Source organism: Dasypus novemcinctus, chromosome 17, assembly GCF_030445035.2.
Source record: "Dasypus novemcinctus isolate mDasNov1 chromosome 17, mDasNov1.1.hap2, whole genome shotgun sequence".
In the NCBI taxonomy this organism is placed as follows: Eukaryota; Metazoa; Chordata; class Mammalia; order Cingulata; family Dasypodidae; genus Dasypus; species Dasypus novemcinctus.
Genome location: NC_080689.1, coordinates 5384795 through 5409118, shown reverse-complemented (window position 1 = coordinate 5409118; position 24324 = coordinate 5384795). Strand labels below are relative to the sequence as shown.

Sequence of the window (24324 nt, the reverse complement as noted above, 5' to 3'; positions counted from 1 at the left end):
TCTCAAAAGTAGGGAGGTGGGTGTGGCTCAAGTGACTGGGCTTCCGCCTACCATGTGGGAGGACCAGGGTTTGATCTCTGGGGCCTCCTGGTAAAAAGAGCGTGCCTGTGCAGTGAGCCAAGTGCCCATGCAAGTGAGTCACGCAGCAAGATGATGTGCAACAAAAGAGAAACAAAGGGGAGAATCAAGGCAAGGTGCAACAGAAACCAGGAACTGAGGTGGCATAACTGACAGGGAACCTCCACATCAGAGGTCCCCAGGATAGTATCCCAGTGAATCCTAGAGGAGAAAAACCAGAAGACAAGACAAAAAAAAGAGAAAGAGAGAGACAGAAAATCACACAGCAAATGGACACAGATAGCAAAGGAAAAAAAAAAGGCAGGGCAGGAGGGAGAGGTAGGAGAAGGAAAAAAATCTCCAGAGTGACCACTAAAACAAAGTGGAAATACAGAATTTCCAATTAGAAAAAGAACAAAATGTAATAAAACAAAAATCAAGAAAAAAAGGAGGCAGAACAAATAAAATGCACTTGGTAAGATGATAAAACTTAAAACCAATTTATTTTCAATAATTACATTAAGTATTAAGCAGTTAAATAGTCTGGGCAAAATACAAAGGTTGACAAACTGGGTTAAAAAAACCCTCAATTTTCTGCTGTCTAAGGATACAGTGTATGAAAGAAAAAGATCATGTATATCAAAACTGATGAAGCTTTATTAATATTAGATAATTTAGACTTTATGGCAAAAAGCAATGCCACAGATCATTAAGGATAAGTCAATTCACCAGAAAGATTTGACTATATTTGCCTAATAAGAGAGGCCCAAAACATATAAAGCAAAAATTAACAGAATTCCAGAAGAAACAGATAATCCTCACTAACAGAGAAAAAGAAGCAACAATAAAAATAAAGATACAGAGCACCTGAACAGAATAATCAGCAAATTTGACCTAAATAAGGAGAACAATGCACCCAGCTATAAAACTACAGAACACCGTTTTTTAAAAAATCATACATATAACATTTACAATAATTAATATATGCTTAATTGTAAAACAAGTCTCAACATATTTCAAAAGATAGAATCATGTATATTCTCTGATCCCAGTGAAGTAACCAAAAGATACTTAAATCCCCACATGTGGAAATTAAGAAATATACTTTTAAAAAGCCCTAGGCACAGTTAAGATATCAAAACAGAAATTAGAAAATATCAAAATTTGTAGAATTTGGTTGAGTCCATGCTTAAAAAAAAATTTCTAGCTTTATAAATTATAAATGTATAAGGCTGAAAAAAAGTCAGTTAGCCAAACATGCATCTCAAAAAGTTAGAAAAAACAAAAGGCAAGTTAAACCCAAAGAGAGTAGAGATTTAAAACAATAAAGGAAAGTAATGACAAAGAAAAACACTTTTTCAGTGTTTTTATTCAGTGATAAGGAATTACATTTATTCAAATTATACACGCATTACTTCTGAAGGTCAAGAGGCTTTTGTAGACTAACTTTAATAACCTAACTACACTTAAAACATAATCACTATGAAAATACACATTCCAAACCCCAGGCAACTAACTTACAAATGACCTCCTTATAAAAAAAATGAGGATCCACATGAGAATTTAAGGAGCATGGCAATGGAGAGTGCAAGACTGGTCCCTATCCCCAGGAATGTTCAGAGGGCTTTCATAATCCAGAGATTGACTACTTATGTAAATATATATCACTTAAAACTACTGGATTGTCAACATGTGCTTATGAGTTATTCACCTTTTTCTCTATCCTCATCACTGGCCATAGCTTCCCAATCATCCAATCCAGCATCCTCAGTTTCTTCTTCCTCTTCTGCAAATAAAAGTTTTCAATAAAGACAGAGAAATTACCTAGAAATATGAGGCTGCTTTTAGAAAAGTAGAAAACTATGCTCTGACATAAAATGAAATGTTTTATTTATGCAAAAATTATATACACAGGTTTAGAATCTTTAGAACTATCTCTCAATATAGCTAGCATGTTACAATTTACTAAAACTAAATGCTTCATAATTTCCTATTATTTTCAATATACCAGATTAGACTTAAACCAGATTTCATATTTGAGGTAACTGAAATATGAGACACCCAGACACTGAAATATTCCTAACATTATGAAAAAGAATACATCTTCACTCTCAGTTAATACTTGAGGACAAATGAAATTTCATACTTTTTCATCTTTCAATTCATACTTTATAAATAAGAATGTATTATTTATTTTGCTTTAACCTTTTCAGAGACACCTAAATATTAAAGCTAAAAAAAAAAATATTAAAGTTGTAGGTACGAAGCTATTATCACAACTCTAGTAGAAAATAAGAAGAGAATGCAGTGTTTTACAACTCCCATAATAGGCAAAAAGCTACATTTTTAAATATTTTTGAATATTAAAGACTTTATACTCTCCTTATCAATTATGACTCTCTTTTAATGGAAATCCAAACAGGCAAAACTATTTTCAAAAAAAAAGGAAGACAAGGGTGGGACATGGGGTATCTGCTTCCCTGCAGTAACTAATTTAGGATAAGTCATCCTGAGAAAGATATTAGAGTCAAAAACGTGTCTCTAAATTAGCAATTATTTTTGGTGGTACAAATACGACTTGAAACAGTGAACTGCTATTAATCACATCAATCGGAATTTCTCTAACGTCATATTAATACTAAGCTGATGTCTGCCCAGGTGAACAATCCTTTCCATATTGAGAAAAGGAGAGAAAAAAGGTAAGGAAAGGAACTCTAACAGTATCATTTACCAGTGTTGGTCCGTCTAAATAATCTTCAAGGCTGTCCCCTACTTCTGCTCCTATCTTTAAATATCAAAGTCTCATGAATTAGAACAATGTTTACCTTTAAAAAAAGTCAGGGGGAAAAAACTGTCTGCATGATTCTTCTGTAAACTTACAAATGCACTAATAGAAAAAAAGCCAGCGATTTTCTCCAGTCCTTCAAAACACAACCACACAAACACATACAAACACAGAAAGAACAGCAAAGAGAAGATGACCTTCAAGAAGGTTTAAAATACCAATTTTTATGGTTCTTAAAAAGTTCTAATTAAATGTTTTCAATTTGCTTCTGAAGCACAAAAGAAAGAGCTGCAGGTCTCAATACCACTTGCTTTTGCCACATACAGAAAAACATCAGAGAAAATCCACAACATTTCATTCCCTTTACATACTACTAAAGACAAAAAAAAAAATGTGATTTAAATCTCACTCTCATGTTTTAGAAGTGGGAAATGCTAAGAACTATGATGAGAGAAGAAATGGCTGTCCAACCAGATATCTGACTTCCTTAAACTGTCTGATATTAACTTTATGACAGGAATGACATATCAAGGTTATTTAATAGGAATTAAATAGTCAATCATAGCTAATGCTACTGGCCTGGTTCAACGGGAGGTGGTATCTCTTCTTTTTCTGGTACTTCTTTTTCCACAACTTCTACAGTAGCACTTAATTCTATGGGTTCTGACACTGAAAAAAATTGAAGAAACTAAATTAACAATACTTTTTCAGTGCATAGTTCCTGTAGGATACTCTGTTAAATGCTGAATAAAAACCAGTATTACAAACCTTTTTCTTTGGCAAGTTTACAAATGTTTCATATCAGTCACAAATTGTATTATAGAAAGCTACTCTTCTGCTCAAAGAATGGAATGTAAAATCACAGAAGGTTGAGGAGGAAGAAAAGAAAAAAACAGGAGTTTTGCTTTCGAGAGTTAACAAAAGTTATTCATTTACATTATATATATTCAATTATATTTATATTACACAGATTTTTCAAAGTAAAGTAATTTTTCCATTAGCCTCATTTGAATCAGGTGAGAATGATGACATACTGGTAAACAATCCACAGGAAATAAGTTTCAATATGTGTATCTGATTTGATAACTTCTTTTAAGACATTCTGTTTTGAAGGCAGTGGGGGAAAGAGTAAATCAGAAGCTAATTTATATACAAACCTTTATTTTCTAGCTGCTGTGGTGGCTTTTTCTTCTTTTTATCTTCATAAATTGGCCTTTTCTTTGGCAAAGAGTCTTTTGATGGCACTTCAACACCTGAGGGATAAACATTGAAAACTTCAGGTTTATATACCTACATATTCCCTGAGAAATATTATTTAAAAAATATATATTTTTCACCTCCAAGATACATACCCTGAAAAACAAAAGGATATTTATGCAAGAAACTATACATCATTTTTATATAATGCATTTTTAAATTTACAAACAGTAAAATCAACCTCTTTGGTATACAATTCTGAGTTGTGGCAAGCACCATCACAGCGAAGACACACAACAGTTCCACCACTCTGTGCAGACTTGTGTAGTCAAATCTTCCTCACAGCCTTAGCCCCTGGGAACTCCTGATTTGTTCTCTAGCCCAAAAGATTTGCTTCCTTACAAATGTCACATAAGTAGACTCTATCAGTCTGGCTTCTGTCATTTGAGATTGATTCATGTTGTTGTATCAACATTTCACTTCTTTTTATAGTTGAGTAGCATTTCTCTATTAGGATACATTGCACCATTGTTTCTTTATCCATTCAACAGTTAAAGGATATTCAACAGTTAAAGGATTTCAACATTTTAGCAATTATGAATAAAGCTGCTATGAACATTTGTGCACAGGCTTTAGTAAAAACATTTCTTTTGGGTAAAAATTTTGTAGTGAGACTGAAGGGAAGTATATGTTTAACTTTATAAGAGAATCCTGTTTTGCAAGGTGGCTTACCATTCTGCATTCACACCAACAATATGTAAGAATTCCAAGTTTCCCACATCCTCGTCAACATTTGGTAAGGCCATGTCTTTTAAAATGTATTTTAGACTATTCAGTTAATTAAGAATACTTACCCTGAGCTTGCAGAAGTTTAAGGGTAGCTTCGGCTCTGGCTCTGGCCTCTCTCTGGGATTTCGTTAAAAGTTTCCCTTCTTTTTTCAAGCGTTCTTTTCTTTCTTTTTCTTTTTGCTTTTTTCTTTCTCTTCTTTCTTGTTCCAATCGTTCCTATAAAAGAGGTCATGTCAGACAAAAATTTTATTAACTTAATGAATAACAAATTTTAAAAGTAAAAACCCAACCAAGTTCATAGGATATGTGCAAAATACTATGCTGGAGATTCCAAATTAAAGTATTTCTAATGTGTACATAACAATTTTTAATTTACATCAACATTAAGAGTGGATAAGCTCTACACAAGCAAGTTTTTGCATATACTGAGGAAATAAACATAGGATTTTTATTTCATCCTATTATTTAGATCAGTACCATAAGTGAATCCTCATACAATTACAAAGTTTTTAGAAACAGAAGTTCAGAGATATTTTAAATGAAAAGAGATTTTAAGTTAAATACAATAGCAATTTCAGCAACTTCCTGAAACATACCTCTTCTTTACGTTTGGCTTCTAATTCTTCAAGTCGTTTTATACGTTCTTCTTCTTCTCTCTTCTGTCTTTCTTCTTCTTCTTTAAGCTTAGCCAAAGCTTCTTGCATAGCTTTAACTGTGGCTTTGCTAGGCCCTTTTTTCTTCTCTTTCTCCTTTTCTTCCTTTTCTCCTTTCTTTTTCTTCTTATCTTTTTTCTTCTTGTCTCCTTCATTGTCATCTACCAAAATAAGGGGTAGAGAAGCAAAGTCTATTAAAAAAAAAAAAAGTCATATCTCAAGGCAATAATGAGCAAATCCCCAAATTCAAGAGCCATATGGGCCAAAGCTGATGCTTGCTGTAGGCTAGGGCCTCTAGGAATCACAGGCACCTTAATACCTAGAACAGCTCAGAGCAACCCACAACCCACAGTGCCCTGGCAGCAGTCTTTTGAGAAGCCTATGATGCTGTATTGCGGTGAGTTGTCCTGACCCATCCAAGAAGACAGGGGAAAGAGGTCCCAGTTTGGAAAAGCAAACACTGCATCTAATGTATCTCTGAACCCCAGTGTCTGAGCAGAGGGGTTGGCACATGGCAGATACTCAGCAGAAATTGTAACGAAGAGATTGAACTAATTCCAGCCTAACTAAGTTCTGTAAAGAACTTCACTTCTGTAAGATGGAGATGACAAGAATGATTTAAGGTACGCACCTTAAAGGGGTTATTTGGAGGATAAAATACAAAAATATGGACAATTATACTCCAAAAACACTAAAGCATTATGCTGAAGAATTAAAGATTATGAAGGTAACTTCATAGTGTTTTCTCCTCAAAGATGTTCATGAAAAATTCTAGTGGTTAATAAAGCTATGTCAATTTTTCCATTAAAAATCTTGTGGTCTAAAGAAAAACTATTGTAAATTTTACAACAGTCTTTCCATGTGAATCATTTTAATATCTTAGCTGTTTTCATTCTGAATCATAAGTAGAAATTTATCTAGAAAACCTATTTTTCTGGTACAAAAATGTGGCTCACTACTGCTTAAAAGATGCTAATTTTAGCCTGTTTATTTCTCCATTTTACTAATTAAAATGGGTTCTTAAAGACAGAAAAGATTCAAAGTTATTATCCGTCATTAAATTATCAAAAGAAAGAATAAATTTTTCATTAGGCAACTTCCACAGTCTTTGTCAGCAGCAAAAATAAATAAATAACATTTCTCAAAGTGAATTTCTATAAAAATTCAAGTCTGTGCATAGATCATTTTGAAAGATATTCTAAACTATATATATAAATGTTTAACAATGAAAATCAAGTCAAAGAATACTTAGATGTCATTTTTAAAAGGCTTCTTATAAATAAGTACTTCTATTAACAACTACAAATAACAAAATGACTTTAGTGCACAATGATCAAAGCTTAGAGTACATATGAATCAAAAGCCTTTTGCGCTATCCTCTTTAATATTACCAACCTTCTGCAGCTGTGGGAATCTCGCCTTTTTCTTCAGAGGCAGGGGTTGCTCCAGCATCAAGAACCACTTTGGATTTTACAGTTTCCTCTTCAGATTTCTTTAAAGATTCTTTTTGTTTACTCTGATCCTTTTTACCTGTTTCTAACTCTTCTTTTTCTTTCAGCTTCCGCAGTTTTGCCTTTTCTTCATCTCGTTTTTTTTTCTCACGCTCTTTCTTTTCTGCCTTCTTCTGGGCCACTGTCTTAATTTTGAAGGAGGAATCATCATCTTCATTTCCACTCTCTACGTTAGGACCTGGCTTATTTTTTTGATTTTTTTTCTGTCCTTTTCTAGACTGCAAAAATTCATCAGATTCATCACCACTTTCACCTGAAGAATTTACTCTGGAACACTCCTTAATTCTTTTATTGCTAGCCTCATCTTCTTCTGAGCCATCCCATTTTTTATTTGATTTTTGAGCTTTCCCTTTAGCTTTTTTAGAAAGTTTATTAAAATCATCATCATCATCACTCCCAGAGTATATTTCCACCTTTGATTTTGCAGTCTTTTTTGATTTTGAATCTTTATCTTCCAAGTCATCGCTATCATTATTGTCAAAACTTTGTTTTTTGCCCTTCTGTCCTTTCTTTTTTTTCTCTTGCTTTGAGATGGAGTCTTCATTATTTTCTGTTGGCTAAAATATTCCATTGTTAGCAATATTAAGAGAATAATATTTTATTTTTTTCAAATTACCTAAACCCTTCAGAGTCATGTGCTTCATTTAGTACATGTGGGGGGAAAAAAATCTCAAAATAATTTCAAAATAAGCTCCTTTTTCCAAAAATATAAAGAGTTAACCAGGAAGGAGATATAGCTCAAGTGATTAGACTCTCCCCTTCCACATGAAAGTCCTGGGTTCAGTTCCCAGTGCCTCCCAAAAAGAAGATGAGCACACAACGAATAGAGCAAATGCAAACAATGTGGGGGTAGGGAGAAAGAAAGAAAGAAATCTAAAAAAAAACCAACCAACTCCCAAAAGCTAGCCTAGGCCTCACACACATCTCATATTCACTGTGATTTTCAAAATCCAGGTAATTCTGAAACAAGCACTAATCACCAGTACACATTTACTACATTCTTTAAATGGCATGCTAACCTTAAGATGAAAATTGAAAGAAGAAAAAAATCCATCACTTTCATACCATTTTGAGGCTTAACCAAATTCAAAGTACAAATAAGAAATAGTACAGAAAACTGAAGGCGGGAGGAGGGCACCTTTTACCCTCCAAAATGCTTTCACAGAGTTTTTTATCTCCAAATGTTCTCATTTTATAGACAAACACCACAAAATACTTTAAAATTCCCAAATAAAGCATTTTTATATTGGTGAAAGATTTTTAAATGCATTAATGTATTCATAAAAACTTTTTTTCCATTTGGTATCAGAATTTACAGAAATTTTTAACTAACAGATCTATGTTGCTCAAGTTTCCAAATGTACTTCTCCCAAACCAGCACTATGAAACATGAATAGAATGCGAAACATGAATAAGTAACAATGATCTCTCTTTCACCTTTACTGGAGCAGTTTCTCTGTCAGCTTTGATGCCTTGAGCTTCTGACGATAATTCTTCCAGTTCTTTCAGGATATCATCTTCACTAGAAACGAATTAAAATACATTTTGAGACACTAGATGAGTTTAAATGGCGACTCCAATACCAAAGCAAGTTTAAGAGTCAAATACATCTAAAATATACTCACTCAAAGTCATGCTTTCTTTTCTCCTTTTTCTTTTTCCCCTTTGACTTTTGAGGCTCCTGTTCCTTGGCAGCACCAGCTCCTTCTATTTCTGCAGCCAAGGCATCAAGATCAATATCATCTTTGGCACTTAAATGAAAACAAAGACCTAACTGTTACTTAAGAGCAAAGTAATTTGTCACATTCACTTTCAGAGAAATTTTTATCATTTTAACCCTTTCCAAGAATTAGTCGCCCACTGAGAAAAATCCTTTGGCAAGTTCTTTGAAGGTAATACTTGGTTAAACTTATTTACCAGCCTCCCTGCATCTACTTGAATAAAGTTTCTGGGTTACATTCAAATCAGGAGTCATGATGGAAAAGTTCACCAAAAAAAAGAAAAAGTAAATTAATCTTTGTAGATAATACCAAGGCTCTTTTGTATCTGAATGGAGTTATTTATAAAATGGAAAGAACTTAAGATAAAACTAGTCTTGTTACTTGAATATCAATAATACTACCTATATATTCGAACCTTTGTGCATTTTCACTTGGAATAGCAGAATTTTTAGAGCTGGAACTTTAGAGATCATCTAGTTTAGTTCTTCATTTTACCAAGATGCACAAAGACTGACTGCCTGAAATCTAAATTAATTCACAGGGTTTGCTAAATAGATAAAACCTACCAAAAAATCTAGAACTACATTTCTCACAATCCTTTACAACAACCTGGTTATACTCCAGAGCCCACTGTACACTGTCCTCACCTACCAACATTACTTAGAGTAAACTGGACTATGTTCCAGTTGAATTCTACAGAAAATCAAGGTGGTCAGTCTGATATGTACAAATAGAATTAGTGGATGAATTTAAATGAATGACATATAGCAAATAAAGATGTCACGCAATATGGACCTCACAGACAGACATCTTACAGGATATTTTATTTCAGGAAAGAAAATTCCTAACTAGAAAAAAAAACGTTTAACTACATAAGTATAATTGAAAGATAACATATTTAACAAGACATTGAGGATATAAGCCTTATCCTCAAGGCACATAGTAGGTGAAAGAGCAAACAAACAAGGAATTGCAAAACACAGTGTCACAAACTAAAGAAATCTGATGCTTTCATAAATAGATGGTCACAATGGCAATGTGTTCACTTTTGTCCTATATTTTAGACAGTATATTTGAGGAAGATGCTCTTATCATAAACTCATGGGCTGCTGCACTGGGGTAACTTCCTAAAGCACCATATCCAAAATGGGAAGGTCAGAGGAGGCTTCTCAGCAGAAGAGATACACAGAACCTAGTAGTGAAGGAGGCAGAGGAGTTAGCAAAGCAAACGGGGTGCTCATTTCAGGTACAGTAAGGATGAGGATGTAGCAAGAGAGCACACTGCACCTACAGGCAGGGGCTCACGAAAAAGTAGCTGAAACCCCAAGAAGCTTTCGTAAATTAGAAATTTCTTGATCCTACCCCAAGATGAGAATCAGAAACTGGAGGTGAGAGTTAGGCAGTGTGTTTCAGCAATCGTTCCAGGTGACAGTGGGCCAGATTTGAACTGTCATAGTCCTCACAGATCAAGAAACTGGGATACAGAATTTGCTCAGAATCACCCTAAGGAGAGATGGGATCTGAACCCAAGAAGTCTGATTCCATAGCGAGAGCTCTTAACCCTGCTGACATAATCCAATTTGCATTTTAGAAAGCAACCTCTGGTATGAGTGGTAGTAAGTCCAACTAGTCAGGAAGGATGAAGACCAACTGGGGAGCTTTTGTAATAAACATGATAAGAAATGAAGAGTGCCTAACTTGCAGGATTGGCAGGCAAGCAGAAGGTGAGTCAATCAGATAAACATTAAGGGGATAGAATCAGCAACAAGTAAGGGATTGACATGGTGAATATAGAAAGGAAGAGGGAAGAAACAAGGACAATTTTCAGGGATTCTTAAGTAACAGGAACCTAAGTCAGAATTTCTTTATTCTAACTGAGGTTAGAATAAATAAATAAGTTTTATTTATTCTGAATAAGTAAAATTATTTAGAGTAATTTTGTTCTAAAATTTCTACAGACTTACAGAAATAAGAAGAAATTTTCAATTGTATTTAATCCAGTATTTTCATAGGCCACATTCCCCTAGCATCAAAAAAGAAAAAAAAAAAGGCACTTGAAAGCATTAAAGGGAAACGGACTTTGGCCCAGTGGTTAGGGCGTCCGTCTACCACATGGGAGGCCCGCGGTTCAAGCCCCGGGCCTCCTTGACCCGTGTGGAGCTGGCCCATGCGCTGTGCTGATGCACGCAAGGAGTGCCGTGCTACACAGGGGTGTCCCCCGCGTAGGGGAGCCCCACGCGCAAGGAGTACACCCATAAGGAGAGCTGCCCAGTGCGAAGGAGGGAGCAGCCTGCCCAGGAATGGCGCCGCCCACACTTCCCGTGCCGCTGACGACAACAGAAGCGGACAAAGAAACAGATAAAGAAACAAGACGCAGCAAAAAGACACAGAAAACAGACAACCGGGGGAGGGGAATTAAATAAATAAATAAATAAATCTTAAAAAAAAAAAAAAGAAAGCATTAAAAAATAAAGCTACTAAAATTGTTAGCAGCTAAAATCTTTTGGGAGCTAAACTATGGCTTTAATGTAATTGAGATTCGTTTGTAAAGGAATTTACAACTTTCTTTTTTCACTTTTTTTTTTAAACATACTTCTAAAAATACAGGGCAGCTGCAAAAATAATACAAACCACATAAAAGGAATTCCAATATACCCCATCCCACCCCTACCCACAGATACACAGATCTACCAATTCTAACATTTTGCCATCTTTGCCATATCATTCTATCCATCCATCTATTTCTTTGCTATTAAAGAGATTTATCACTCTATTTCCTGGACATTTGCGTGTAGGTGGTATCCTTCATGCTCCACGAACAATTAATACTGCTATGTATCTTTCCTAAAAACAAGGACATTCATTTATGTAATAACATCCATCCTTTAACTTTAACATATTTAAGATTTAGTTGGGTCTCTTTTATTTTAATCTATCATGACATGCCTGTATTTTAATTGGCATGTTTAGACCATTCACATTTAAAGATATTACTGATATAGCTGGACTAATATCTACCATATTTCTAACAGTTTTCTACTCACTGCATTAGTTTTTTGTTTCTTTTCTTTTCCCTATTTTCCTGCCCTCTCTGGTCTTAGACTTTCAATTATACTTCTTTTTAAAAAAATTTTTCCTTAGTTGAAATAGATGGATAGATAGAATGATATAGCAAAGGTAAATATTAAAATTGGTAGATCTGGGAAGCAAATTTGGCTCAACAAATAGAGCATCCGCCTACCACATGGGAGATCCAGGGTTCAAACCCAGGGTCTCCTGACCCATGTGACACTCTGGCCCACACGCAGTGCTGATGCGTGCAAGGACTGCCATGCCATGCAGGGGTGTCCCCCACGTTAGGGGAGCCCCATGCACAAGGAGTGTGCCCCATAAGGAGAGCTGTCCAGCGTGAAAAAAGCACAGCCAGGAGTGGCACCGCACACAAGGAGAGCTGACGCAACAAAAAGAGTCGGAGATTCCCGGTGCCGCTGACAAGACAAGAATACAAGTGGACACAGAAGAACACACAGTGAATAGACACAGAGAGCAGACTACTGGGGGGGGGGGGGCGGAAGGAGGGGAGAGAAATTTTTTTAAAAAATAAAATTAAATTGACCTTTAAAAAAAATTGGTGGATCTGGGTATCTGGGGGAGGGGAGTAGGGGTATTTGGGGTTCTTCGTATGGGTTTACATTATTTTTGTAATTGTCCTGTAAGTCTGAAAGTATTTCAAAATAAAAATACAAGTCACAAACTAGGAGAAAATATTTACAAAACACATTCTCATAAAGAACAGGTATCCAGGCAGCAGACTAGGCCCAGTGGTTAGGGAGTTCGTCTACCACATGGGAGGCACGCGCTTCAAACCCCGGGCCTCCTTGACCCGTGTGGAGCTGGCCCATGTGCAGTGCTGATGCGCGCAAGGAGGGCCCTGCCATGCAGGGGTGTCCCCCATGTAGGGGAGCCCCAAGCGCAAGGAGTTCGTCCCATAAGGAGAGCCGCCCAGCGCGAAAGAAAGTGCAGCCTGCCCAGGAATGGGGCTGCACACACGGAGAGCTGACACAAGATGACGCAAGGAAAAGAAAAGAAACATAGATTCCCGTGCTGCTGACGACAACAGAAGCGGACAAAGAAGACTCAGCAAATAGACACAGAGAACAGACAACCGGGGTAGGGGGGGAAGGGGAGAGTAATAGATAAAATAAATAAATCTTAAAAAAAAAAAAAAAAGAACAGGTATCCAAAATATACAAAGAATTTTTAAAACTCAACAATAAGAAAAACAATTACATTATGGGCAGATCTGAACAGATACCTCACCAAAAAGATACAGAGATGGGGGAAAAAAGCATATGAAAAAAATGCTCAACATCCTTTCTCATTAAGGAAATGCAAATTAATGCAACAAGATACCACTACACATCTATAAAAATGGCAATCCAATCGCTGGTGAGGGTGTGGAACAAGAGGAATTCACACTCATTGCTAGCGGCAGTGCAAAATGGCAGATTATAGGGCTGGAACAGGACATATATAAGATGAGTCTGGCGCACATAAATCATACTCTGCTCCCAAGTTGGTTGAGGGTAACTCTCCATTCCTTATGTGTGGGCTGCACATAGTGACTTCCTTCCAAAGAGATGCAGATGATAAGAGGGGGAATAAAAAGTAAATTTACAGTGTAGAAACATGACAAATACTACCTCAGCCAGGTGATCAAGGTCAACATCAACAGTGATAAATCACAACAAACTCTGAGGAATTGTCACTGCCAAAAGGAGCCTAAGGAGAAATGACTATTAAATGTAATGTAGTATCCTGTGTGGGAACGTGGAGCTAATGTAAGATAGCAGGTAAAAACTATATACTTTAGTAATAGTAACACATCAATATTGGTTTACTAATTGTAACAAATGTACTATGCTAACATTAAGATGTTAAAATAGAAGAAACTGGGTGTGGGGCTTTTAGGGACTCTGTACTATCTTCACAATTTTTCTGTAAATCTAAAACTTTCAAAAAACTGAACAGGGAAAAAACCCACAATCACGCCAGATAAAGTAAAATACTTCAGTGTAAGTTAACAAATCATGTACTGGTCTTATATGCTCAAGTTAAAAAAAATGCTGATGAAAGAAACCCAAGAAGACCTAAATAACTGGAAAAAAACATACCATGTTCATGAATTAGAAGACTCAACATAGTAAAGGTGTCAATTATCCCCAAAGGACAAAAAGTCCCAGGATGACTTTTTGTAGATACAGACATTACACTTCAATAGTCAAGACTATGAGGTACTGGCAGAGGGATAAACACAAAGAACAATGGAACAGAATAGAGAACCTCAAAACAGTCCCCATATAAGTAAGGCAACTGATATTTAACAAAGGTTCAAAAGCAATTCAATGAGGGAAGGATAGGATAGCCTTTTCAACAAATGGTGCTGGAACAACTGGACATCCATATTCAAAAAGAAATCATGAACCTCCACCTCATTCCACTCAAAATGGACTTAAATGAAAAAAAAAAAAAGTAAAAACATCAAACTTTTAGAAAAATATCAGAAGAAAATATTTGGTATTTAACACTAAGCAAAGAGTTCCAGACTTGAAATTAAAAAGCACATTTCACAAAAATAATGACAGATGACCTCATCAAAATTAAAAACTTATATTCTGCAAAAGACCTTGTAAAGTGGATGAAAAGACAAGCAGCAGAGTGGGAGAAATGTCCACAAATCACATATAACAAAGAACTTGTATCTAGAAAACATATTTTAAAAATCCTCAAAATTCAACAATAAAAATCCAAACAATCAAATTAGAAAATGGGCAAAACCTATGAAAGAAACATTTCATCTGAGGACATACAGATGGCATGTAATAAACATATGAAAAGACATTCCACTTCATTAGCCATTCAGGAAATGCATATTAAAACCACAATGTGAAATCAATAAACACCAATCAGAAAGGCCAAAAATTAAATGACAGTACCTATGCTGGTAAGAATGCAGAGAAACTGGGTCACTCATGCTTTGCTGGTGAGAATATAAAATTTGTGTACCACAACACTAGAAAATATTCTATCAGTTTCTTGTAAAGCTAAAAATGTACTTACCACTGAAAATCTTTGTAATAAAAACGTGTAGACAAATATTTTTAACAGCTTTATTGGAGGCAACCCAAATGTCCTTTACTGTGTGAACAATTAAATAAACTGCGGTTCACCTCCACATCATGGAATGATACTCAGCAATGAAAAGGAACAAACTATTGATACATACAGTAACTTGGATGGATCTCAAGAGAATTAGGCTAAGTGGAAAAAAAGCCAACCCCAAGAAGTTGCATATTCTATGATTCCATTATATAACAATTTTGAAAGAGACAAAAGTTTTAGAAAGGTAGACCAGATCTGTGGTTCCCAGGGGTAAGGGACAAGTTGGGGGTTGAGGATACAGGAGGGAGGGGAGTTTGGTTTCAAATGAACAACATGAGGGCTCTTGTGGTGATGGAACTGCTCCATATCTTGACTGTGGTAGCAGATGTACAAGCTTACACATGTAATAATGTTGTAGAGAGCTAAATACACACATACTCTCAGAGTAATGAATATAGGTGAAACAGGAAATCTGAGTATGATCTGTAGATTGTTTCAAAGTTGTCATCAATGATACTGCAGTATTGTTTGGCAAGATGTTACCATGGGAGTAAACTGGGTGGAAAGGGTACATAGATTTCTCAGTATTCTTTATTATCAACTGCATGTGAATCCACAATTATCTTAAAACAAACATCTGTTTAAAGGACACAAAATGAAAAGGAAAACCACGGTTGGAGAGAATATATTTGCAATATATATTTGTGATAAAGGATTTGTCTGTAATATTTCAAGAACAACAATTAGTATTAAAGAGCAGTTTTTAAAATGAGCAAATGATTTGAACACACACTTAACCAAACAAGATAGAAGAACAGCAAATAAACATATGACAGGATGGTCAATATCATTAGCTATTAGGGAAATGTAAATTAAAACCACAATGAGATGCCACTACACAGCCACTAGAATGACTAAAATTAAAGACAATCAAACTGTGTTGTAGAAGATGTGAAGCAAATGAACTCTCACATATCCTTAGAGAAAATGCAAAAATGGCACAGCCACTTTAGAAGACAGTTGACAGTTTCTTAGAATTAAACATACACTTACCCTGTTACTCAGCATCTACCTAAGAGAAATGAAAACCTATGTCCACACAAAGACTTGTACTAGAATGTTCATGGCAGCTCTATCCAGAATCATAAAAAGCTGGAAACAACCCAAATGTCCATATACCAAAAAATTTATAAACAAACTGTTATATTTCCATACAATGAAATAGAACTCATTGGAATATAACTCAGTGATAAAGGAAAGAACTACTGCTATACAAACCAATATGGATGAATCTCAAAAGCATTATGCTAAGCAATACCCAGCCAGCAAAAAAAGGCTACATACATACTCTGACACTGTGTGATTGTATTTATATGAAGTTCTAGCAAAGGTAAAACTATAGTGACTGAAATGGCAAAAGCTACTGTGACTACTGACCTAGAGCAAGTTATAGGGAGAGGGCCTGCCTATGAAGAGTCATAAGGGAACTTAATGGGGTAATGGAAATAGTCTACATTATGATTGTGGTGAAGAACACACAATTGTACACATTATGAAAACTTATCAAGGGAAGCAGATGTGGCTCAACTGATAGAGTGTCCACCTACCATATAGGAGGTCCAGAGTTCGAACCCAGGGCCTCTTGGCCTGTGTGGTCAGCTGGCCCACACACAGTGCTGCTGCACACAAGGAGTACAATGCCATGCAGGGGTGTCCCCCGCATACGGGTGCCCCACGCGCAGGGAGTACACCCTGCAAGGAGAGCCATCCCAGGCGAAAAAAGCACAGCCTGCCAAGGAGTGGCACTGCACACACAGAGAGCTTATGCAGCAGGATAACGCAACAAAAAAGAGGCACAGCTTCCCAGTGCCGCCAAGAATGTAAGCAGACACAGAGGAACACACAGCGACGAGACACAAGAGAGCGGACAACGGGGGCGGAGGGGGGAGGGGGCAGGGAGAGGAGAGAAATAAAATAAATATTTTAAAAAAACTTATCAACTGCACACTTAAAATTTGTGAATTTTATTTTAAGTAAATTACCTCTCAAAAAAGACATTAATGTGAATTTCCAGGAATACTATTAAAAAATAGCTGACAATTACAGAATTCATTTAAGAATATTTACTAAAACCAGTGAAATTGAAAATTACATAGATCTAATATGATTTATTTATCCACTTTTGTAAGTTATAAACACAAGAATAAAGCTGCTTCTAATACTTTAATTTCTATTAGCATGCTATAACATGTACCTAAATGCTACTATGAAATTATCTTTTTAAAAGATGGTATTTATTAATTGTGTATGCATACAGTCAGTATGGTGTTTGGCTTTTTGGAATAATGAAATAAATCATGATATAAATTAAAAATAAGACTTGTACTTTATATTGAGATCAACAGAGCAAAACCTTTACAGGTACGTAACATACTACAAAAATCATTCACAACAAAGAAAATGAAAAATTAACCGTAGGTAAGAAATCTCCCCTCAATTCCGAACTAGCAAATTTCATTTAATAAAGACAGGCATTTTTCACAGAACAGATGCCGAATAAATATAAAGTTAAACAATATAGAAGACCCTTCTCCCTCCCTAATTATTCAACAATTCAAAATCCTCAAGCTCTCTGAGACTCTCTTCTATCAACCGCGCTCCTCCACTGCTACTTTACCACCCTGTAGAGGTTTTAAAACCTGTCCCAAACTCCTTTGTGGAGGTCCATGTTCCTGCTCCTTTACCGTGGGGTTCTGTGACTGCTTGATCAATAGAATATGGCAGATGTGATGCTATAGTTTCTGGGCCCAGGCCTTAAACTGACAGCTTCTATCTTTTGTATCCTGGGATGCATACTGCCAAGTTAATGAAGTCCAGGCACACTGAGAGGCCAAATACAGGTGTTTCAACTGACAGCCTGTAGCAGTTTGGTATTATTTATGAATTCCAAAAATAGATATTGGATTATGTTTGTAAATTGGTCTGTTCCTCTGGGTATATTATATTGTATTGGATTCAGAAGTTTCATTATTACTTGACTAAATTATGATTAAGGCTTTGATTGGGCCATGTCCCCTTGGTGGGGACTTACAGGGAAAACTAAACAGCAGACGTGTTAGTGGGAGTTTTAATGCCGGAGCCCTGGGAAGTAAATACACAGAGAAGCAGATATGTGAGGAAGGAGAGAGGGCTCCATTAGACACAGCAGAGGCCCCAGGAAGAGAGTTGAGCCACTAGTTTGATAGTCTACAGCTGGCCTTGTTGGAGAGAGCAGAGCAGCTGAGCCAGAGATAAATGAGTCCTGGGAGAAAGATGAGACTTATCCCAGACTATAGTTGATACTTGAAGAAGCTGAGACCATGGAGCCTTGGGAGGAAGAGGAAGCCTAAACCCTGGCAGACATCAGCAGCCCTCTTGCTCCAACACATGGCAACAAACTTCAGTGAGGGAAGTAAATTATGCTTTATGGCCTGCTAACTATAAGCTTCTATCCCAAATAAATATCCTTTTTAAAAACCAACAGATTTCTGGTACTTTACATCAGTAACCCTTTGGCTAACTAATACACTGCTCCAACTGAGGCTCCCCAAAACAGTCACCATCAACAACCAGAATGTGACTGAGGAAGCTTTTGAGATGACTCCATCCCTGCCACCATTTGAATGAAACCACGAGAGACCCTGAGTGAGAACCTCCCAAATGAGCCCAGTCAACACCATAATGCTTATTTTGTTTTAAGCCACTAAATTTTGGTGATTTGTCGTGAAACTATAATAACTGGAGCACCCTCCATATCTCTTCCTATTCCCAGTCAATATTAGAGGTATATAGTAGTGGAAGGTGTGTTGGTGAAAAGAAGTAAATCCAAACCACACCTTCCTTCTTCTCAAGCCCAACCCCAAACTGTGAAACATAATTGTCTGCAATCTCTAAGCACAATGTTGAAGGAAGAAAAGGTCATACCCAAGCCTGTTTCTGACATTTTCACTACGCTTTGATTTCTGTTCCTTCCTCCTAAAAAACTCTTATCAACAGTCGTAAACAAGGAGAAAAGCATAAGAGAATTCTTTACTTCTAACTCTACCCCAGTAGTGCCAGCAGCAAGGAGGGAAACAGGGAAATCCAGTCTTGTGTTCTCCATAGGATGCCTCTTTTGGCATTTCATTTCCCCAAATTGCCAATCTTCTTATCCAGCACATCCTTAACCATCAACAGTTGGGCACGCAAAGAAATGGAAAAACAAGACAAAGTAGGAAAAGCTCACTACACTGCTCCACACTAGTTCCCACTACTTACAACCACTGACCCCAGTCACTCTCTTACTCTCCACTTCCTCAGTGGAGTTGTCTCAAGTACAACAACTGTTAATAAGTTGACAGCTACCTATCTATATGCCTCAACAAAACAACAAAAAAGCCCTCCCAGCTTACAACTTCCTTAGAAACTAAGCCTTGGAATCTTTAAAGGAGATATGAAGCCATACTGCTTTTACATTGTACAATGGTATGTAAAAGGAAAGTACCGCGCTGCCTTCACAAAATTCAGCCTCATCTTTCAACTTTAAAATAAATATCTGATACTTTCAAGAAACAATACAAGAGCAAGTGCATCATGTTGGAAACCCCAAATATACTGAATATAAGATCATACATATTATAGATACCAAGTCAATCAAGAAAAAAAAAACTTGAGATGTGGAGGCGTTTTCGGGACTTGGAGTTGTCCTGGGTGGTGCTTCAGGGACAATTACGGGACATTGTAGATCCCCCCAGGGCCCACTGGATGGAACGTGGGAGTGTATGGGCTATGATGTGGACCAGTGACCATGAGGTGCAGCGATGCCCAGAGATGCACTTACCAAATGCAATGGATGTGTCATAATGATGGGAGAGAGTGTTGCTGTGGGGGGAGTGGGGGGGTGGGGGCGGTGGGGTTGAATGGGACTTCATATTTTTTGAATGTAATATTTTTTAAAAAATGAATAAGAAAAAAAAAACTATGATTTGGACTAAATCAGTCTAGGGTAGCTTTTTCAAACTGAACTGAGTATCTCTAATGGGGAAGAAGGAAGGAAAGGCTAGGTTATGGGTATTTTCAGAAGCCTGAAAATTTTCTCCAGGAACATTTTTAATTATATTATTTTGAAAATAAAGACTTATGACAACCATACCATGAACCATATGGATAGATGGCCAACATATTACAATATACTGTAACAGGAAAGCAGCCTAGGTTTTGCTTACAAACTCCCATTAATGCTGAATTGTTTCAGGTTGATGAAAAAAGATCAGAAGCAGACTTAATAAACTATGTGTTCTTGCCAGGAGAAGGTGCTGTAACATAAAGCTCAAAATCATTAATTCAAATTGGAAAAGTACTAGAAAAATTGAGCTCTCAATAGTAATCAATGCTGAACTCAAAGTTCATTACACAAGGCTATACATTCACAGTAGAAATGGTCACTTAGATTCTGCTACTCAAGGAAGCCCAGGACAGGCAGCACTTGCTAGAAATGCAGAATCTCAGGCCCCACCCCAGACACACTGAATCAGAATTTCCATTTTAACAAGTACCTCAGGTGAATCATAAGTTTGAGAAGCAGTGATTTAACTTCAGTAAAACAATGTCATCCTTCACATCAATGCTACACATTTCAATTTTATAAAATTTTGTATCTGTTAATATTTAACAGAACATTTTATTTCAGAATTGCCTAAGAAATAGAAGCTTATATTCTTAATTAACACCTTAAGAAAAGATAAAATTTATTTCCTAAAATAACTGATCATATGGTGAGTGCCCAGTGAACGTGAGCTTGCAGAAAGTCTTTGCATTCCATAGAATTGGCTATTGTCCCTTACCATGGTCTGGTCAAATGATTATTTCACCCATACCTTGCAAATAAAAATTCTGGTGTAGGCAACTATACTCAGGAAAAGGTAATTCTGACTGCAATTCTAATTATAACAATGCCATCGTTATAATAGTCTGGATGTGCTTGTGTCCAGAACTATCAGGCAGTACAGAACCAATTCAAGATGTTGGTTACTCCCTTTCTTCTCCCCTTAGTACTTGAGACAAGCATAGAGCATACTTCTATTCCTACCAACCTGGTATGCGCTCCTGTTGGCAGATTTAATTAGAAAAGGATTTTTTTTTTAAAGATTTAAATTTATGTATTTTTCCCCCCTTCCCCCTCCTCCCACCCTGCGGTTATCTGTGTTGTCTTCTCTTCTCATTTTCTCTCCTCTAGAATTCACAAGGATTTGTGAATCCTGATGTGGAAAGAGGTTCCCTGTCAATTGTGCCACCTTAATTGCTGGTCTCTGCTGCACTTCACCTTGACTCTTCCCTTGTCTCTCTTTTGATGTGTCATCATCTTGTTGCATGACTCACTTGTGCAGGCACTGCCTCACCATGCAGATACTCACCATGCGGGCGCTTGCGCGAGTACGCTTTCTCTTCTTTTTCACCAGGAGGTCCCAGGGAACAAACCCAGGTCGTCCCATACAGTAGGCAGAAGCTCTATCACTTGAGCCACATCTGCTTCCCAGAAAAGGATTTTGAAAACACATATATGGTAACTTAGGAAATAAATTTGAAACCTTGAGGTTGGTACTCCCATACTTAACGTAAACTCTACATTCTCTCTCTTCAGTTCCTCACTCCATATTATCCATGCATATGCCTATTTCTGGTGCAGTGTGAAACCAGCCTATGATCCTGTTGTGAATCCATGGCCCTGTTCCAGAGGAAGCAAAGTAACCTTATGTGCATACTGCATTTAAAGACTACAATAATGTAAATTAAAATTTCCAGGAGTATTTCAACAGCAGATTAGAGATGACAGAAGAAAGACACATGGAATTCTTAAATAAGACAATTGAAAGCACTGAGAATTTGAAATCACTGAGAATAAGGAGAGAAAGAAAAAAGAATGAAAAATATGAACAGAGTAGGATACCAACAAGCATACCAATATACACATTAAGTGAGTCCCAGAAGAAAAAGAAGAGAAAGAAGAAATATTTGAAGAAATAATGGCAGGAAACTTCCTGAATTTAACAGAAGACATGAATATGCACATTCAAGGAGCCCAACAAATCCCAAACAGAAAAAAATAGGACAAGAACCACACAGGGACACATAGTAGTCAAGGTTTCAAATTTCAAAGACAGAAAGTTCTGAAAACCTAAGAGAAAAGGAACATATTATACACAATCCCTCAAAAGATTAACTGCCAGTTTCTCCTTAGGAACCATGGAGGCAAGAAGGCAAAGGGATGAAATATTTAAAGTGCTCAAAGAAAACAAGTGCTTACCAAGAATTTTATATTTGGTGAGAATGTTTTTCAAAACTAAGGGAGAGAGGGGAGCGGCTGTAGCTCATGGTTGAGCACCTGCTTCCCACATATGAGGTCCCGGATTCAATCTTCAGTACCTTCTAAAACAAACAAATGAAAAAACCAATTCTTATTGGGGAGCAGATGTGGCTCAGTGGTTAGCACCTGCTTCCCATATACAAGTTCCTGGGTTCACTTGCCCATACCGCCTTTAAAAAAAGAAAAAAAAAAAAAACCTACCAACAAAGAAAAGTCCAGGACCGGAGATGGCTTCACTGAATTTATCAAACGTTCAAATGAACATCAATCACATTCAAACTCTTCAAAAACATCTGAAGAAGAGGAAACACTTTCTATCTGAGGCCAACAAAACCATAGTACCGAAGCCAGAAAAATATCACAAAAAAGAAAATTACAGATCAATAATCCTATGAATGTAGATGCAAAAGTCCCCAACAAAATACTAGCAAACAGAATCCAACAGCACATTAAAAGAATCACACACCACAATCAAGTGGGATTTATCCCAGGTATACAAAAGTTAAAAAACACATGATCATCTCAATTGACATAAAAAAGGCAATTAACAAAATCCAGCACTCCCTCAAGATAAAAATATTCGGAGAACTAGAAATAGAAGGAAACTTCCTCAATAAGATAAAGAGCATACATGAAAAACCCACCGTTCATATCATACTCAACAGTGAAAGACTGAAAGCTTTCCCTCTAAAATCAGGAACTAGACAAAGATGCTCATTGCCACCGGTTATTCACCCTTGTACTAGGAAAGCTCTAGCTAGAGCAAACAGGCAAGGAAAAAAATATATAAGGCATTCAAACTGTAAAAGAAGCTGTGAAACTTTCCCTATTTGCAGATGACATGATCCTATATACAGAAAGTCTTGAAAAAATAAAGCTAACTGGTGCTAATAAATCTAGCAAAGTGATGGGGACAAGATCAACAAGTAAAAATCAGTAGTGTTTCTAATAATAAACAATCTGAGGAGGAAATTAAGAAAAAAAAATTCCATTTACAATAGCAACTAATATAATCTAATATCTAGGAATAAACTTAAACAAGGATGTAAAGGACTTGTACACAGAAAACAAAACACTGCTAAAGGAAACCAATGAAGACCTAAATAAATGGAAGCACATTCCATGTTCATGGATTAGAAGACTAAATATTGTTAAGATGACAATTCTGCCCAAAGTGATCTACATATTCAATGCAATCCCAAACAAAATTTTAAGTCTTTTTTTTTTTGCAGAAATTAATAAGCCAATCACCAAACTTATTCAGAAAGGTAGGAGGCCCCACACAGCCAATATCAGAATGAAAAAGAACAAAGCTGGAATACTCACACTTCCCAATTTTGAAACCTACTGCAGAGTTACAGTAATCAAAACAGTGTGGTACTGGTACAAGGACAGAAATACAGACCAAAGGAATCATACACAGAGTTCAGAAATAAACCCTCACATCTATGATCAATTGGTTTTGACAAGGGTGCCAACTCCACTCAATGGAAAATGGACAATGTCTTCAACAAACAGGGTGGGAAAACAGGATAAGAATGAAGGTGGGGGAAGTGGATTTGGCTCAATGGACAGAGCATCTGCCTATGACATAGGAGGTCCAGGGTTCAAACCCAGGGCCTCCTGACCTGTGTAAGAAGCCGGCCCAGCGCAGTGCTGATGCGTGCAAGGACTGCCGTGCCATGCAGGGGTGTCCCCGCATAGGGGAGCCCCACGCCCAAGGAGTGCACCCCATAAGAAGAGCCATCCAGCGCGAAAAAAGTGCAGCCTGCCCAGGGTGGCACCGCACACCTGGAGAGCTGATGCAGCAAGATGACGCAACAAAAAGAGACACAGAGTCCCAGTGCCACTGACAAGAATACAAGCGGACACAGAAGAACACACAGTGAATGGACACTTAGAGCAGACAACTGGGGGGTGGGGGGGAAGGGGGGAGAAATAAAAAATAAATCTTTAAAAAAAAAAAAAAGAATGAAGGTGGACACCTAACTCACATCATCTACAAAAATCAACACAAAATGAACCCAAGACCTAAATATAAGAACCAAAAGTACAAAACTCCTAAAAA

At 36.8% G+C, this 24324-nt stretch overlaps 1 protein-coding gene across 2 annotated transcripts in view; it reads right to left on the bottom strand.

Moving 5' to 3' along the window:
• Positions 1 to 24324, bottom strand: part of EIF5B (eukaryotic translation initiation factor 5B) — a 68470-nt gene that overhangs the window by 31112 nt on the left and 13034 nt on the right. For both annotated transcript variants that reach the window (XM_058278190.2, XM_058278191.2), the window contains exons 2-9: positions 8618 to 8743; positions 8430 to 8514; positions 6877 to 7549; positions 5425 to 5642; positions 4894 to 5044; positions 4000 to 4095; positions 3422 to 3511; positions 1769 to 1843 (exon numbers count right to left, since the gene is read on the bottom strand). In XM_058278190.2, the coding sequence (XP_058134173.1) occupies positions 1769 to 1843; positions 3422 to 3511; positions 4000 to 4095; positions 4894 to 5044; positions 5425 to 5642; positions 6877 to 7549; positions 8430 to 8514; positions 8618 to 8743 (1514 nt within the window). The remainder of the gene's footprint in view (positions 1 to 1768; positions 1844 to 3421; positions 3512 to 3999; positions 4096 to 4893; positions 5045 to 5424; positions 5643 to 6876; positions 7550 to 8429; positions 8515 to 8617; positions 8744 to 24324) is intronic.